Below are 16322 nucleotides of genomic sequence, written 5' to 3'. Positions count from 1 at the left end.
GACCAATAAACACAGTCCTCTCACATAGACGAAGCCACCGGAGCAGGATCTCGACACTTCTTTAGACTCGGCCTGCATGGCAACAAACCTGTAGCTGAGGGCCCAACCAACATCCTGCACGTGCAAACAAACACTTTGAAGAGCTTGACAAAAAACTGTTGTTGTGTAGTTTCACCAACTCTACATGCAAAGGTTTTGTGTCTTTCTACGATAAACTAAAAAGTGCTTTGAGTAAAGAAGTCCATCTGTAAATTATAAGCTGCATCTAATGAATGACGTCACTGTTTACCTTTAAAGACAGCTGTGCAGCAGTGACATGTTATATCTGGTGGTGTTACTGGTTAACCCCACTTGGATCAGTCTGGGCTTAATGTGAGTAGATGCAAGTCTGGAGTAAGTGTCATAATCCTGGGTGGCTTCCTTTTGGAGTTTTCAGACCTATGAATTTTATCTTGAGGTCAAGGGTCACTGATGATTTTTAGCACTTGAGGTTCAAATTTCATTCTCAGCTTACTGGAATTATAAACGTGGTGACGATGCTACCACATGAGCCTTTTACAGCTGAGGGGTAAAAACGTATGAAAGCTCAAGTTCAACCACTAAGCTGAGCGCACTGTACTCTCACGTTCATCGCCATAAATAAGAGCCGATCAAAGGCGCAGCTGTCCAGTGCTCACCTTCAGCAGAACAAGGAAGACAGAGCTCAGGTGACATGTCCACGGCAGGAGTGAAGGCCTTTAGCTGGTCTCCTTGGATGCTGAACTGAACCACATACTTGAGTTTCACCTGATCAGGACTGTATACCACATACTCATCATCCTGGAGGACACAAGAGTGGATGCATGTTTGTGTGCGTTAGTGAAGTGAACCTAGTGTGACAACAGTTAAATATTCAGCAAAGAACAATAATTCAGCTTATGGGCAGGAAGTGTTTTCTTCTGTCTGTTTATCCATGTGCATGTAAACGCTCACACAGTCCTACTGTACCTCAAACTCAGAGGGAGTTTTTGGAGCGCGGCGGACTCCGCGCACGCTGTCGTATCCGTCGGGAGCCTGCTTCAGCAGGACGTCCGTCCTGTAGACCTGCCTGCAACGTCCCAACGCAACGTCACACACCAACAACAACCGGGAGCCATCCGTCACGCCGGGCTTGGAGTATTTCAGACTGGTGCTGTGGATGGAAAACGTGACTGTGTTGCTGCCATCTTGGTTCAGAGATATCAAAACTCCAATAATAACAAGTGAAAGCTTGTATTACTGCAGGTCAGTGTTTGCTTTACATTCAGAGGAAACTCTACAACCAGAGGACTGAAAACACTCCACAGCGTATGAACCTCACAGCCCTTCTTAGGGAACCAAGGAGAAGATGCTGAGGCGTGCAGATTACACAAGATCACGTTAAAACAAGTGGCAACAAGTCTCATGATCTTATTCAAAGCGTTATTGGTTCAAAGCGTTGCCGATGCGCACGTAGTCGGGGGAGAGGTGCAACACGGAGTTCAGCCAGTGGTGTTGGGAATCAAAATCAATGGAACCATCAGATTTGTGTCCAGATTGTAACACGTCTCTCGTCCTTGAACTAGTTCTTCATACTTGCCTTATGTGTCGTATTACACTTTTCACTCAATGGCAAACTGTCAATGAATGAGGGGCGGCTCAAGACTTTTGCACAGCAGCGTATGTGTCAGACACACAAAGAAACTGGTCAAATTGAGATTTTCGACTAACCTCAGGGAATCACTAAAGTAGATCCCACCGCCCAGTTTGCCGACGTCGGTTCTTTCTATGCCGTGGTGCTCGACTCCCACGCGGGGCAGCAGCAGGCCACTGAAGAGGAGGACACAAACACAGCTGCTGTTTCACTACACGCATTAAAGACACACAATTCATATGAAAGTAAAGATATCGTTATGTAAAGGAGGTGTGCTCAAATCGAGCTAAATGATTGGACGGCGTTTCCTAATACAGATGGACACAAGACGTACAGCCGGAGCCAAGGCCAAGTCAGTCAGCTGATCTTAACCCAGCTGAGCGTTTCATTGGCTGAAGACTTTGGCTCACAAACAAACAGCGATTGAAAGCTGCTGCAGTGAAGGCACAGCATGACAAAGGAGGAGGCTCGCGTCTGGTGATGTCCATGAATTCAACACTTCAGGCTGTCAGTGCCAGAAAAGGCGTTTCAACAATTACTTTCACTTGTTTCGTTTGTCCAATGACGTCTGAGCCCCTGAAATGATGAGATTGTGTTCCTCACATCTTTTTGTTCCACCCTCTGAATGAAAGCTGAAAGTCTGAACTTCATTACAAATTCATTGTGATAAAAAACCAAACCTGTCTCTGTCCAAATATTTATGGACATAATGTTTATCTAAAGTGAAAGAATAAGAGAGAGGACAGGTGAAAAAACGACATGTTTCAAAGTGATGTGATAAACACATCGTGCGTGTCTGTATACACGATAAATGTGAAACCACTAACAACATTTTCAGGTGACTGTTGTTGTGATTTGGGGCTGTAGAAATAAAGCACTAAACATCCAGAGACACGGTGTCCGGCTGAAATCCACCTGGCCAGTCAGTGTCCTTAACCCTTTAGGACCTACCATAGCACCAAGTCCACCAGAGCTTATATTATATTTTTACATGCTGTGGAGCCATTTTTGGGAGCATTTCAAGTTGATATACATCAATACAACCATTATAGCCCAGATTTTAATAATATGTCTGCATTAAGTGCATAGTAATTACATAAATTGCAAAAAAGTGCAATAAACTACAAAAAAACTGAAAATCGCATTTGTTTTTTTAACATATATTTCTAGTTAGAGAAATTTAAGAGGTTTATCCCTCAAAACTGTAAATGCAAAAAAGTTGCACAAAATAGTTTCCCACCACAGGAAATTTATTTTGAGTGTCTTCATAGTTTTGTTTTTGAAATACACCAATTTTTATATACTGCAGGAAAAACGAAAATGAATATTATACTGCAAATTTGCAAAAAGCAGCATGTGCATCAAAATAAACTATTTCCAGCAGTGCAATATGAGTCCTAAGCATCCCAGAAACGACACAGAAAGTCATAAAGTCAAAGATAACTTTTAAAAACACCAGTATAGGCTCATGAGGCCCTGATGGTAAAAAAAACTACATTTCCGCGAAAAATGACGTCACTTCCGGTTTCGGGCAGGACATGGCGGCCATGTGATAGTTCACGCTGATGGACGTAGGAAGTGTTACAAACAGCTGATCGGATCGGCAAAGCGTGTTTCTGGAATATTATGTTTTTGTTGCTGCAAGCGCTTTTTATGCAGTTTTTGCAAAGCTATATGTGGAAGGAAACTGTGACCGAGGACAAGCTGATGGCATCAGATGTAAGTACAACTCCTCCGGTTTCATATGCAAAAAAAATTATTGCGCTAGCTCACGTGGTTGCAGAGCTACCGGGATTTAAAAATAGTTACACAAAACAGAGCGTGCCCGCTCCGACCGGCTTTAAAGGGTTAAAGACGAATCACAGTTTCCTCTAACTGGTTAAAAAGCGAGACATGTCTCACAACAGACAACAAACCTTTGGTGTGACCCAAAGTGTCACAGTCCTGGGTCGTGTGTTTTGATTTTGGTATAATTATTGAGCTTTCATCGTGGTTTATCATTACCAGTCTTTTGGTTTAAGGTTCTGTATTTCGAGCTCTAGTAGTTCTTTGTTCTGTAATTTCTAGTCCTTAAGTTTTGTTTCTGTGTTTCCTGTTTTATTTTGATAGTCCCTGTCCTGTGTGCAGCGTGTTGGTTTTGCTTCTGTTGTCTAGTTAGGTCTGATTTGTCCCAGCTGTGTTTCCCTCTCCCATTCCCCGATTGCTCCGGTGTTTATTCGAGCCCTGTGTTTTTGTTGCTCTGTGTCGTGTTGTATCCTCATGCGAGTTCTGTCTGCCTGTTTATCTTCCCCAGTCTAGTTAGTTTTCTCTTCGTTTCCTGTCCAGCAAATAAAGTTGAGTTTTGGCACCTTGAGTCCTGCTGCACGCACACCATGACAGCAAGCTGTTGTTGCTCTTCTTAGAATCCAAGCACACGGGATTCTGTCCCATTAAGTTTCCATTCATTATTCCCACACAGCATCACAGATCTGAACTCGCAGCAGAACACAGGCAGAGATGTCCTGGTAGCTTATCAGTTAGATTACATGTAAATACAATAAACACAATAAATACAGAAAACCTTTGTTTTTTCCTTCAGTCTTTGATCTGATTGGTCGACATATTAAATCAAACGTGTTCATGCAAACGGACTAAGACGTCCACACGGTTGTGTTTTATCCCCAAAAGTTGAATAACATTAAATACTGACGGCCACAAGTCGCCCCCTCCCCAAAGACGCATCTATGGCATAAATGTTCCTCATTAACTCTCAGTTGACCTCTGACCTTCAGGTCAAGGTCACTACTACATGCAGCTATGGTATCAATTAAAGTTATCATGAAGTTTCCAGACAACTTTGACCTCGAGGTCAACGTCACTGAGATCCAGACTCATCGAGATATTTGGTAGCTGCAGCTAAAGTGTTTCAATTCCCCACAGCGCCACGTTCTTGACTTGTTGTTCACGCCACCCGCCTGCCTGCCCACGGCGGGTGACTACAACACCCTGACGACATTCAGACTTTGTTTCAGTGTATATGAGAGTGTCAACCACAGCTCGATGCGACGAGCTAAGTCTCTGAATGGACGGCTTTACAGAAGAGTTTTGTCGATGTGGGTTCAGCTTGAAATCGGTTTTCTTACAGTGAATCAGGTATGAGACAAACGACAGGATCAGTTGTTCTCACCGAGACAGGATTCCCACAAAGTTGTTGGGACTGGAGGAATGGAGGAGTGGCTTAACATTCCCCAGCTCGCTCTTAAAGGTCTGAAGCTCCACCCCTCGGCCGACACGCACAATCTGCTGGATCTGCACCCTGCTGCGAAACACAGATTAAAGCGAGGGAACATCTGTGAAAGAGATCTTTGTGTCGTTGCATACAGAAGACATGCGCCAGAAAACTGAAGACAGATCATTGTGAACACGTTGGCTCGTTTACCTCTGCAACGACCGGCTTCTGACAGCAGGGATAATAATACATTTGATTTAAAAGCGCCTGTCAAAACACCCAAGGACGCTGTACAGCAAATAAACAGGCATAAAAACATGAAATATACACAATAATAAGAGCAGCAGACAGAAAGTTTAAGTTCATGGATGAGTTATATGGAGTAGGCAATTTTCAACAGGTGGGTTTTAAGGTTGGACTTAAAAAGAGGGAATAAAGTGTTTCTGAGGTCGGGGGAACTCCAAAGTGAAGGGGCAGAGCACCTAAAAGCACTCCTCTCCCTTATCTTCCCTGCTTTGCTTCTTATGTCCTTGTCTTGTCTCGTGCTTTTTTCACTTCCCTGGAACACTCTCTCACAGTCTGTGTCTAAAACCTAAAAGAGAATTATGGATTTGATCAACTGGTCTCTGGATGCTATTGACACCCTTTAACGAGAAGTCTGGGCTCGGGAGAGCCCGAGTGCCCTGGAGGGACTTTCCCTGCCGGATACACGATGGACGGGTGGCAGAGGATCGTGTGCTTGGCGGGACTGTCGATCGAGGACGCTAAAGATATCTACCTATTCGGAACCATGATAACAGGGTTCTTGCTGATCAGAGCTGGCTTGGCCCTGGCTTATCGGAGAATTAAGAGAGCGGAACCGGCTGTTCAAACCCCCACAAGGCTGCCCGCTGGGATTGGAACGACAGGTGCGACTTCTCAGAAAGGGCTCACTGAAGGCAGCATGGAGCTTGGAGGCGCTTACGGCTGCAGTGAATGCTCAGAATAACACCTCTGAGCGTATGTTGGAGTACATCAGGGAAGAATCCACTCGGAACAACACCTCTGGGTGGAAGCTGGATTACATCGCAGATCAGTTGGCTGCGGTTGTGAGGTCTCAGAATCTGCTATGTGAGCAAAAGACTGAAAAGATCACGGAACTGAAGGTAAATAACATCATGGAGAAACTCGCAGCTATCCAACGGGAGATTGAGACCAGTGTCGGTGTCGGAGTGTTAAAAACGGCTTGAAATTCTCATGAGTTGTTTGTAAAAGAAAAACCACCATTATAATGCGGAGACCCCTTCAGCGCCAGCTGTGGGCTCAAGGCCGGAGCCGAACAACACCCTGATAACGACTCTGTTGAGTCTGTTCCTTCCCATTCCCTACAAGGCCACCTGGGTTGGCTGGAAGACTGTTTACGTAGCCTGGCAGGGCGAAGGACACTGTCTCCGCTGAACTCTGGACACGCACACACATACACTTACACTGATAAGCACACACTCATCCCCCTCCTTTTCCAAACGCCTTCGATGCTTGTTTCCTGCGGGGGAACACGGCGGGTCTGAGCCCGCGCTGGAATGGTAGCACTGTGCAGGGCGGCTGCTGTGTTCGCTTCGGATTACTCCTCACCCCCCACCCAATCCTGTGGCTTGTCATGTCTTTCACAAAGTTGTGCTGTGGACATTTATGTGTGCAGAGGAGTTTTTTTTGTTTCCTGTTCTCGTGCTGTCCTGCCATAGAAGCACAGCATGAGCAGAGGTCTCTTTTTTTCCTCTTGTACTTTCCCATTGTAGTGTACATTTCAGTGTTTTTCTGTAACGCTACCGATCTCCGACTTGTCTCCCCATGTGATGTCTGTGTTGTGTGTGTAAGGTCGGGGGGGGGGGGGGGGGGTCCCATTTCACTGTAGGGCAACCTGCATGTGGCGAATAAAGCTTTGATTGATTGGTATATATAGTGACAGCGGAGATGGAGGAGGGTGTGTGGAATGCAGCAGCTATTCCTGAGTGACCACAAAACGTCAAAACAACATGAAATCCTGTGTGTTGGTTCCTTATCACAATATGTCACCATGAATTTGAATGTGTAGCTGTTACTTAATCCTCGTTTGGAAAGTAGACGTGAAACTACCTGTCCTGCAGGAGATCGGTCACAGCCTGAAACTCGGAGCTACTGGGGGGAACCGTCTCAACGCTGCACCTCAGAGCTCGATACTTCCCCACAGTGGAAGGGGCGGGGCTCCTCAGAGTCATCTCACTTGCATTCAGAACATCTCGGATTAACTGGAGGAAATCAAATCGTTGTTTTGTGTTAGTCTAAAGATACAAAGAGAACACAGAGGCTGAGCTGATCGATATCATGGACTTGTGCACTGGAGTGGGGGAATTTGTGATGTTGTCCAATCATCCTCCTCCTCCTCTGGCCCTTCAAACAGACTTTTAACCTTTGAAGTCGTCGTGTATTTTTTTTCTTTAATGTTTTCTACAAATGTGTGATGATATCTGAGACACAGGACAGAGCCAGGAAGCACTCAGCTTACACCAGTGCTGCGGCGCTAGCTTGGTTAGCATTTTACTGTGTTAATATGTTTTAGTAGCAAAACCTGAAAAGCTGAAAAGTTCTTAAGAGGAACAGTGAACCGGAATAGCTGAAGCCCAAACATCTCTGGATAAATGAAGAAATGCATGCTGGGATTGTTTTGGTCGTCTGTAGTGTATGTCGCAGTGCACAGGACGGTCAGGTTGACTCTAACATTTATCCACCTGTTTGACATTTTCTAAACCAATTTTTTATATTTCAGCGTAAAAGCGATCAAAAAATTGTGAAACGTTTTTGTGAAAAAGCTCCATCTCCTGGTGGAGTTAAAGGGTCGTAGTTCATAGTGCAACGTTCCTCCTTCAGAAACACTCCCAGCAGCTGGGAGAGGCCTTATGTGTACTTTACATCACGTGCCTCACATTGACCTTTAAGATTTTATGGAACTGTTTCTTACATGGTGCCAAAGCGGTGGAACCAGTCGGTGCTCTCGTGTTTTTGCAAGTTGTATTGTGATAGTTTTGTTGGCTTTTCTGTCCTGGCTCAGTCACACTGCATCTCTGACAGAAATCATTCTGCAGGATATTTTTCTCAGTACGTGTGACGTCAGTGGGCGTGTCTCAGAGCCGTGTGCGTGGTACCTGACAGAGGTCCAGTTTCTGAGAGATGAGCTTGGTGCTGGGAAATATGGAGGGTTGTCTGTGTGGCAGCAGAGTGTAGACGTCCTCCAGGAGACTCATCAGCTCAGTGTGGTTTCCCTCTGTCAGCTTCTTCTGAGCCTGAAGCAACAAGCCCTCTGCCCTGCTCACCTGCGCGCACACACACACACACACACACACACACACACACACACACACACACACACACACACACACACACACACACACACACACACACACACACACACACACACACACACACGGTCCTATCAGGTCAGGCTGATGGGAAAGCTGCAGTTTCTCTCAGTGGTCACCGTCAGCAGCTCCACGTTTTACAAACAGAGAAACTCTTACATCATTCAGGCTGAGCTTGTCCACTGAAACTCTGAGGATGTTGTCGAGGCAGCCCAGCGCCTCGGTCCACAGCAGCTCCACAAACACACCCACTTCCTGTGATAAGCTTCCTGTGTTGAGCTTCTCTTCCAGGAGCAGCTGTCAATCAAACAGAGCATGTATCATCCAGCACAGATGGAGGTCTCAGATGTCAAACGTGCTACTAAGAAACAGGATTTCCCACATGTTCTCTCGTCCAGAAACATGAATTCAGTCCTTTTAGTTTAAAGCAGATTTGGACACACGTCCAAAACGCTCGTGTTTTCCTTCTATGTTACTTTTAGGAAACTTTAATCTGAGCACAAATATAAAATGTGACACGAACACATAAAGCAGAGCATCTGATGTGACGGTGACATTCTTAATTAATCTGTACTGAACTGTTATTATTCATGGTGTGAGACCCGATCCACCCACAGCTTTGTACTGTAAACTGCTGCAATACAGTTTAACAGAGAGAAAGATCGCTGTAGTAAAGGTTGATGATTTAGGCCACAGTGGTTGGTGGGAGTGTACTTTGTAATATTGTGTCCTCTTAATATGTCAAAAATTATAACCAGTGTTTTGGTCAGTGTTGATATTCAACAATATTCCTCATTGGAAAAACTGAAGATTCATTAAACCTCAGAAAGAAAGTGGGAAACATTTTGTATTGAAGAAAATTTCTTTAAACTTTAATTCTTCAAATAAAAAACGAGTGAAGTAAATAAAGGTGAGTCTAAAAGCTGAGAGCAAAGAGCAAAGATGTGATGCAATATTCATCAGTGAGTGTGTCAGACCTGCTGCAGGGGCGCAGAGCCCATCTCACAGGCAGAAGGAGGAAACCTGCTCTGCCTCCGGAGACCTGAAGCCTCCAGGCTGTCTCTCAGGGCCTGGAACACCTCCAGAGCTTCCTCTGAGGTGGACAAAAACACCAGCTTGTCCCTCACGGCCTTCTTCTGTGAAACACAAGTATGTGTGCAAAAAAAGACACAAAATCAAAGGTCTATGCAAGCAGTGACATGTGATTGTGCTGACAGTGCACTGTGGAACACGTCTTCCTGTTTTGCAGACAGTCCCTGCTTACTTGTCTCAGACCCGGCTGCACAGAGAACAGCAACACTGCCGTTAGTGCAGCTCGGAGGACGTCTCAAAGCTGCTCTCCATCTGAAGGACCCAGACTACGATAGTCGTCCTGACCCTCCTGCTGATCTTATCAGTCTGTCAGCTGTTTGAGGTCACACTGAATAAAAAGTCTATTTTGAAAATATTTGAAACATCTTTTATACTGTCTATGCACACAATCCTTCAGGTATGAGCAGTGACAGATGGGCTGCTGTTGTACGGAGAAACAGGAAGTCACCAGGAGTTGGTCGTAACCCTTCTAGGTTTGGCACAGGACTCGTTTAAGCACTGCTGATGATTTCGAGCTCACCGAGCTCACCTGGGGCGCACTGACAGAGTGTGCACATGACACACAGTATTTCACCAGCACTGCGTGACACTGACACTACATTTGTGACTGATTGGTTTTTTCTGTCAGGAGATTTCATCGCACTAATATTTGTTGGACCTGAAGACGAGCAGCTAAAGAAGCAACACTACGCTCTCTGCAGGGATCCAGCTCAGCTCTCATTTCAAAAGACAAATGTACATTTATAGAGTTTCACATCAGGACACAGAAAACATGAACCAGAGTGGAGTCGCGTCAGTCTCACACATGTATACACACATGTAAAAACACTTCTTACCCCACAGAGTATATCATCCTTCCAGTATCTGACCACACGGTACTGCCGCCCCTCCTCCCCTTTGAAGCTCTGCAGCTCCAGCACACACCAACTGTTGCTGTTTACCTACAGTGCATATGTTTCATACCAGTAAGAGTCATTACAGTAATTATTGCTGTGGGAATGTCATTAGTGGTAAGCTACAAAAATGTTCTTTTACCTTTTCAAAGATCGAATACTTTGCCACTTGAAAGTCACTTTGGTCTGATGGAAGATCCGAATCAGTGTCTCTATAAATTCTGTCAAGATGAACATTTCAAACATCAGCTTTCTTCTGAGGCGCCATGACTGGAGGAAGCTTATCAGAGCAGTTATCTGCACTATTAAACCAATCTAATAACTACAGCAGCTTAGAGAACAAACAGTTCAGGTTTTTAACCAGGCCAATGTTTCCAGATCTGAAGCCAACGTGGGCGGGGCTTACAGAGAAAGCTGTCTGTGCTGCAGTTCAATGCAGTACCAGCAGATGGAGACACCTGATTTCAAGCCAACATGACAATAATCACAGTCACAATCTTTGTATTACTGTAGGCTCTACCTCACAATATAAAGACACCACTGTTGTTGTCATGTGGTGCTGTATAAACATGTAATTACATATTAGCAGCCCAGCTTTATCCTTTCTGGCACAGAAGGACGCTGGGATGTACTTCGTGCCTTTACTAGTGATTCTTGACTTTAAATATATTGTCTCCTCCTGCTGGTAAAGCAACTTCTGCTTGTGTGTCCACTTCACACTTGGCAGAGGCAAAGTGTGAAACGCACACGGTGCACCTATTACACGCCTATTACACGCCTATTACATGCTTATTACATGCTTATTACACGCGTAATCGCTCACATGAACCCAGTTTGTGTGTAAATCAGAGCAGAATGAACTTGGCTGTTAACCATGTACCACATCCAGGTTCTTGAACCAGAATCAGACACATCTGATCCAAAATATTAGATCAGTGCATCCCTGGTACTTTGTCCTGTACCGTGACAGGTCAGAGGTGTCTTCATAACTCAGGGCGTCGACATTAACAGACAGATGGTCCTAATGTAACTCACTAATAGACAGATGGAGTCTCTCACCTGAACCTGTCCAGCACATTCCCACTCCTCTCAGGACTCTCTGCCCTCTGAGTCCCACTGACACACTCCACAGGTTGGGCCCGGCCTTTTGACCCTGCAGTATGGACACACACACAGTTTAATAATTAACTCCATATCATATCACCTTGTGCACAGATCTTTGCACACACCGAGTAGCAAACAGGTTCTTATCAATTTGCACAACAGTGCTGCATCAGCTTTAAACACAATGTGAATGTGTAACACTGCACACAGCTGCACACAGCTGCACACACCCATGTTCATCTGACCTAATAAAACTAGTTCAACCTGCTGGCTGAGTCTGCTGAACATTTTTAATGTGAATGTATTTCAATCAGCGTGGGGGGACGATGTTACTGAACAGTAAAGGAAATATCAGTCATTGTGCTGCATGTGGGTAGAATTAGCAGCTTGTCTGTGTCTGTAACGCAAATTAATGGAAAAAAAATACAGAAATAAATGAAACTGTAAAGATCTGCTTAGTGGTGCTTTCTATACAGACCTATCTGCTGAGGTGCGAGCGAAGCCAGTGGAGCCGCCTTGAAGGAGGAGCGATGAAGAGGAGCTGATAAGGCAGAGGACGTGTCCAGCTTGTATTCATCCACCTGCAGGAGAACTCCTCTCTCCACACACCTGTACACGTAATCCACCCCGACCACAGGTGTGTGGTGTTTCTGAATGCTACGCAGCCTGTTGGAGCTTAGGTTGGATACATCGGTTGTCACTACCAAAGAGCACTGTGGGAAATGTAGGAAGAAATGAGAGAGAAGTCTAAGATTTTTAAATGTATTTATTGGTTTTTGGTCTCTGAACATAAAGCTGCAGAATGCACACACTGCAGCTTTGTAGCTGAAAGCACAACACAATCCAAAAGGCGTTTTGCACTGCTGGCCTGTGTTGGTCAGTCAGTGTGCAAATATATACTTTTACAAAAATAATGAATTGCTGAAGCTTCCCATCAGAAGAGAACCTAGTTCTATTAGGTCAGACTTCAGCATCTGCACCATCGTCACTAACACAGAGGGACGTCCTTCTGCAGAACGAGCGCTTTTGCTCACTTGTGTGCTTCTGTTGGTACCAGACAGTCCTGTGAGGCTCCATGGAAGTGCAGCCGATTCATAACCAACTATTAACTACATGTTTCTATAGATGTGGGAGAATGACTTCGATCATTCGTGGTGCAGCTCTGGCATGTTGTGAACATTATACTGAAATAGTCACGTGCTGCAGCTCGATATGGACGCAGCAGGTACCAAAGAAAAAAGCTCTTTTTAAGTAAAGTTGTTTAGTAAAGTTTCATTTGAGCATTCAGCCGTGAGGAGTGCCCCCTCCCCCCGCGCTGACAGCTCACTGACCTGTTTGTTGACCACAAACGAAAGGTTGCCTCCGTGACCTGTGACTGCTGATTTCACCGTCTTCTTCTCCTTGAACGACAAACCTCTGAGCTCGAACAGCACCGAGCAGTTGTCGAACACCGCCATATTCTGGAGACGAGTCTCGCACAGCTGCGCTGAGAAAACCCTGCTGGCGCTCCCACCAACTCCTGTTAAAATGCGGAAGTAACTCTCAGCAAAAAGTATCCAACGTAACAGATCAGTTAGAGAACAGCCACGCGGGACTCGTGCTCGTTAGTAAACATATACGACGAATACAACAAAGCATCGACACGATCAGAAACAGCAAAGTAAAGGTACTGACGAAACACCCGAAGCACGCACTCGTCCAGTGACTAACTTAAAGCGAGCAGCAACATTTAACTTCCTGTCTGGTTCGGTTTTCAAAATAAAGGTCGTGACGTTAACAGAGGCGTTTCCGTTTCCGTCCTCGAACACCTCCACAACAAATCAGTGTCGAATCAGACTGAAATGTCACATATTCAGACCTTAACACAGTGGTTCCCAAATTTTTTTGCTGGGCCCCCTTTGTTTTACAAGAAAAATGTTCGCCCCCCGCGTGCACGCGCGCACACACACGCACAAACACATCCTCCAACCACACACGCCCATATTTTGCTCCACTGCGGTTTATTTCACACCTCAAACATTTAGTAAACAATTAAGCAAATACCAGTAATCTGCAATAAATTACAGGTAGTAATAAAATAAACTACCAACTCTTTTATGCTGCGTCCACACCTACACGGGTATTTTTGAAAACGCAGCTGTTTTTCTAGTCTTTGGCTTGAAATGAAGTTGGTTTGGAAACATATTCAGCGATGCTCCATCTCCTGCTTTGCCTTTCTGTAGGCGCCCAGTGCTAGCAGTGTCCAAGCATTTTGTTTTTCCCCCCCCTTTTCATACCGCGCCCCCCCCTAGGGCACGGGCCCCACACTTTGGGAAGGTCTGCATTAACACATGTCACCAGATATGACAGAAACAACCTGTTTTCAACTTGATCATGTGGAGCCATCCATGTGCTAATAATGAATGTGTCAAATATCCGTATTCTGCACTAATCTGTTGCACTGTGAACTGTGATAACCTGTTTCTATGTCACATCTCTGTCCTTGCAGTTTTAAGCATGTACAGAGTTTCTGACTGTTGTCTACAGTTGCTTTATTATACAATGAACTGGCTTATACTGAGCTTGCTTCCTCTCATATTGCTGTTTAAAAAAATGTAAACAGTTTTTTGTAAATTTTAACAGGAACAGGCAAGGCCCCATATAAACATGAAAACTCTTTTTGATGGCTTTCTACAATAGACATCAAATATTCTCCCACATCTGTAGCAGAAGTTCCCACGAATGTGGACCTTGTAGGCTGCTTTGCTTTCCCTCTTCTGTCCAGTTCAAACCAGCTCGATGGGGTTTCAGTCTGGAGGCTGTACTGGACACTCCGTGTTTCAAGCTCACCATCTTGTTCTTCTTCCTGAGGTAGTTGTGGCACAGCTTGGACCTCTTTTTGGTGTCATTATCCTGCTGTAGGATGAAGCCCTGACAGACTAGGTGCATACCAGAGGGTGCTGCATGGCGCTGCAGAATGCGGCCATTTTGGCTCAGGGAGCCTCTCACTCTGTACAAGTCACCGAAAACAGCCCCAGACCATCACACTCCCTCCTCCACTTACTACGGCCACCATTAATCTGTGCTTGAAGCTGTTGTCCTGTGAGCCACTTATCACGCAAGCTGCTAACTACAGTGTGTTCAACACTGCAGAGGGGGTTGGAACAGCTGTAGGAGTTAGTAGCAGCAGCTTTCAAGGCCTCATCCGCCCCCATTACTGCAGAACAGCTTTAAACTGTTAACCAACATTGTGTTCCCTGAAAAGGCATTTTTGTATAATTCTGAAATGTACATTATTTTACAGTTTTGGGTAACCTTACCCTTTTTTAACCTAGTTCACCACATTTGTACCATTTCAAACTATTCATTGGAAAATATAACTTGGAGAATTGGGCAGTTCTGAAAGTTTTGACCGGTTGTGTATATTCTTTAAAGTTTTCATACAAAAAATCAGGATGGATGACTTTTGCTCCTAAAGTATTTCTTGATGATAATAATAATGATGATTTTTATAAGTATTGTAACGATTGTTGAGGTTATTTTACTTTGACAGGTTCACTGTCTGTGCACTGTTACTGTTTCTTTAAGAGAAGTGTTTGGGTTGCAGGAAAAGACGAGTGTGTGCGGGAAGGGGAGGGGGCTCTTGTTGTTGTTGGGTAGCGGGGGAGTGAGTTGATTGGTGGTGGTCAGAGGGCCCGGTGGGCCAGTGTCCGGCAGCCTCGCCTCTGTAAGTGCGCCCCAGGGTGGCTGTGGCTACAATGTAGCTGCCATCACCAGTGTGTGAATGTGTGTGTGAATGGGTGGATGACTGGATGTGTAAAGCGCTTTGGGGTCCTTAGGGACTAGTGAAGCGCTGTACAAATACAGGTCATTTGACTCTCCTCGGGATTTTCCTGTGCCCTCTTTCCTGTACCTCCCCAATAAACCGTGTTGCGAACAAAACTCTGGTGCTTGAGAGCAAATGTTACAAAAGATTAAGAAAAAAGAAATCTTTTTAATCCTATTGGGCCAACAAAATCGTTTTTAAATGGCAAATGAGGGATTATCACTGTTGACATTGGAAATACAGGTACTGGGGTCCGTTCTTCGTACCTCGCTAAGTAAGTTAGCTGGATTTGATTGTTGACGATTTCGCGTGATCTTGGATCGTTCGGTTCTCCGAAGCTCATCCGGGACTTGCTGTCATAGCAACAGATCCGTAAGCGTAAACCTGCTCGGGAGCAGGCTTACTTTATGTAAACAGGATTAGATCGCGGCCACGCAGGTATGTCCGCTTCATTTATACGAAAGCAACAGCGATATTCCACCACTGTTTCACCATAAATAAATATTATCAATGTAACTAAAGATAATGCAGTACTTGATCCTTTTATTGATTCCATACAGATACATACAGGTCATTCCCTAAAAAAAGGGAAATGCACTATTAATCATTCTATTTCATGTATTTGATTATTTCAGATGTAATTCATATTTCAGAGTAGTAATTGTAAATTACTTCGTGTAATCAAGATGAGAGACCACGGCTATAAAAGCGAAGGTGGATTTGGGAAGCCTGTCGTAGCCATGTCCTGTCCGTATACGCGAGCCACCCATTGCGGAAGGTGCAAGATTGATAAGGAGAGTCCTCAGAATTCAGCGTATATTGCGGGATAGACAGGATCCTTTAGCTCAGCGCGACAGTGTGCTCATAGAGAGATATCGATTTTCCCGTGAGGGTATTATTTACTTAACCAACTTGTTGACGAGGGGGTGCAGGACCACCACCTGTCTTTTTTTGCTCTGCCCTTTTCTTGGTTGCTGTTATAAACAAACAAACAGATTATTTCAGGGTCTCTTTTCAAGAGACTAAAAGCAACATAAGTGATAAATATTACCATTCTATAGAATATTCTTATATTTCACTTTTACTTGTTCCCATGTTCTAGTGGGTCCTGTCGTGGCTCTAATGTGAAAGAGGATATAATGTAATATAATATAATATGATATAATATAATATAATATAATGTAATATAATAAATTTA

General features: G+C 44.6%; 1 protein-coding gene across 4 annotated transcripts in view; it reads right to left on the bottom strand.

The window, feature by feature from the left end:
- The window catches only part of parp4 (poly (ADP-ribose) polymerase family, member 4), a 39425-nt gene extending 25125 nt beyond the window's left edge, over positions 1–14300 (bottom strand). Inside the window, exons 1-14 of one of the 4 annotated variants that reach the window (XM_080903658.1) lie at positions 14049–14300; positions 12651–12838; positions 11798–12032; positions 11275–11368; positions 10358–10436; positions 10159–10263; positions 9208–9366; positions 8390–8527; positions 8018–8185; positions 6972–7123; positions 4818–4946; positions 1729–1827; positions 988–1171; positions 678–819 (exon numbers count right to left, since the gene is read on the bottom strand). In XM_080903658.1, the coding sequence (XP_080759784.1) occupies positions 678–819; positions 988–1171; positions 1729–1827; positions 4818–4946; positions 6972–7123; positions 8018–8185; positions 8390–8527; positions 9208–9366; positions 10159–10263; positions 10358–10436; positions 11275–11368; positions 11798–12032; positions 12651–12838; positions 14049–14247 (2071 nt within the window). In that variant the 5' untranslated portion in view covers positions 14248–14300. Of the gene's footprint in view, positions 1–677; positions 820–987; positions 1172–1728; positions 1828–4817; positions 4950–6971; positions 7124–8017; positions 8186–8389; positions 8528–9207; positions 9367–10158; positions 10264–10357; positions 10437–11274; positions 11369–11797; positions 12033–12650; positions 12839–12993; positions 13064–14048 lie in introns of those variants that run through there. The other 3 variants (XM_080903657.1, XM_080903660.1, XM_080903659.1) reach the window with 3 other exon arrangements.
- Between the last annotated feature and the right edge of the window lie 2022 nt (positions 14301–16322).

This window comes from Rhamphochromis sp. 'chilingali' (genome assembly GCF_963969265.1).
Source record: "Rhamphochromis sp. 'chilingali' genome assembly, chromosome: 14".
NCBI lineage: Eukaryota > Metazoa > Chordata > Actinopteri > Cichliformes > Cichlidae > Rhamphochromis > Rhamphochromis sp. 'chilingali'.
The sequence above is the reverse complement of the archived record's forward strand: the minus strand, read 5'-3'. Positions and strand labels throughout refer to the sequence as shown.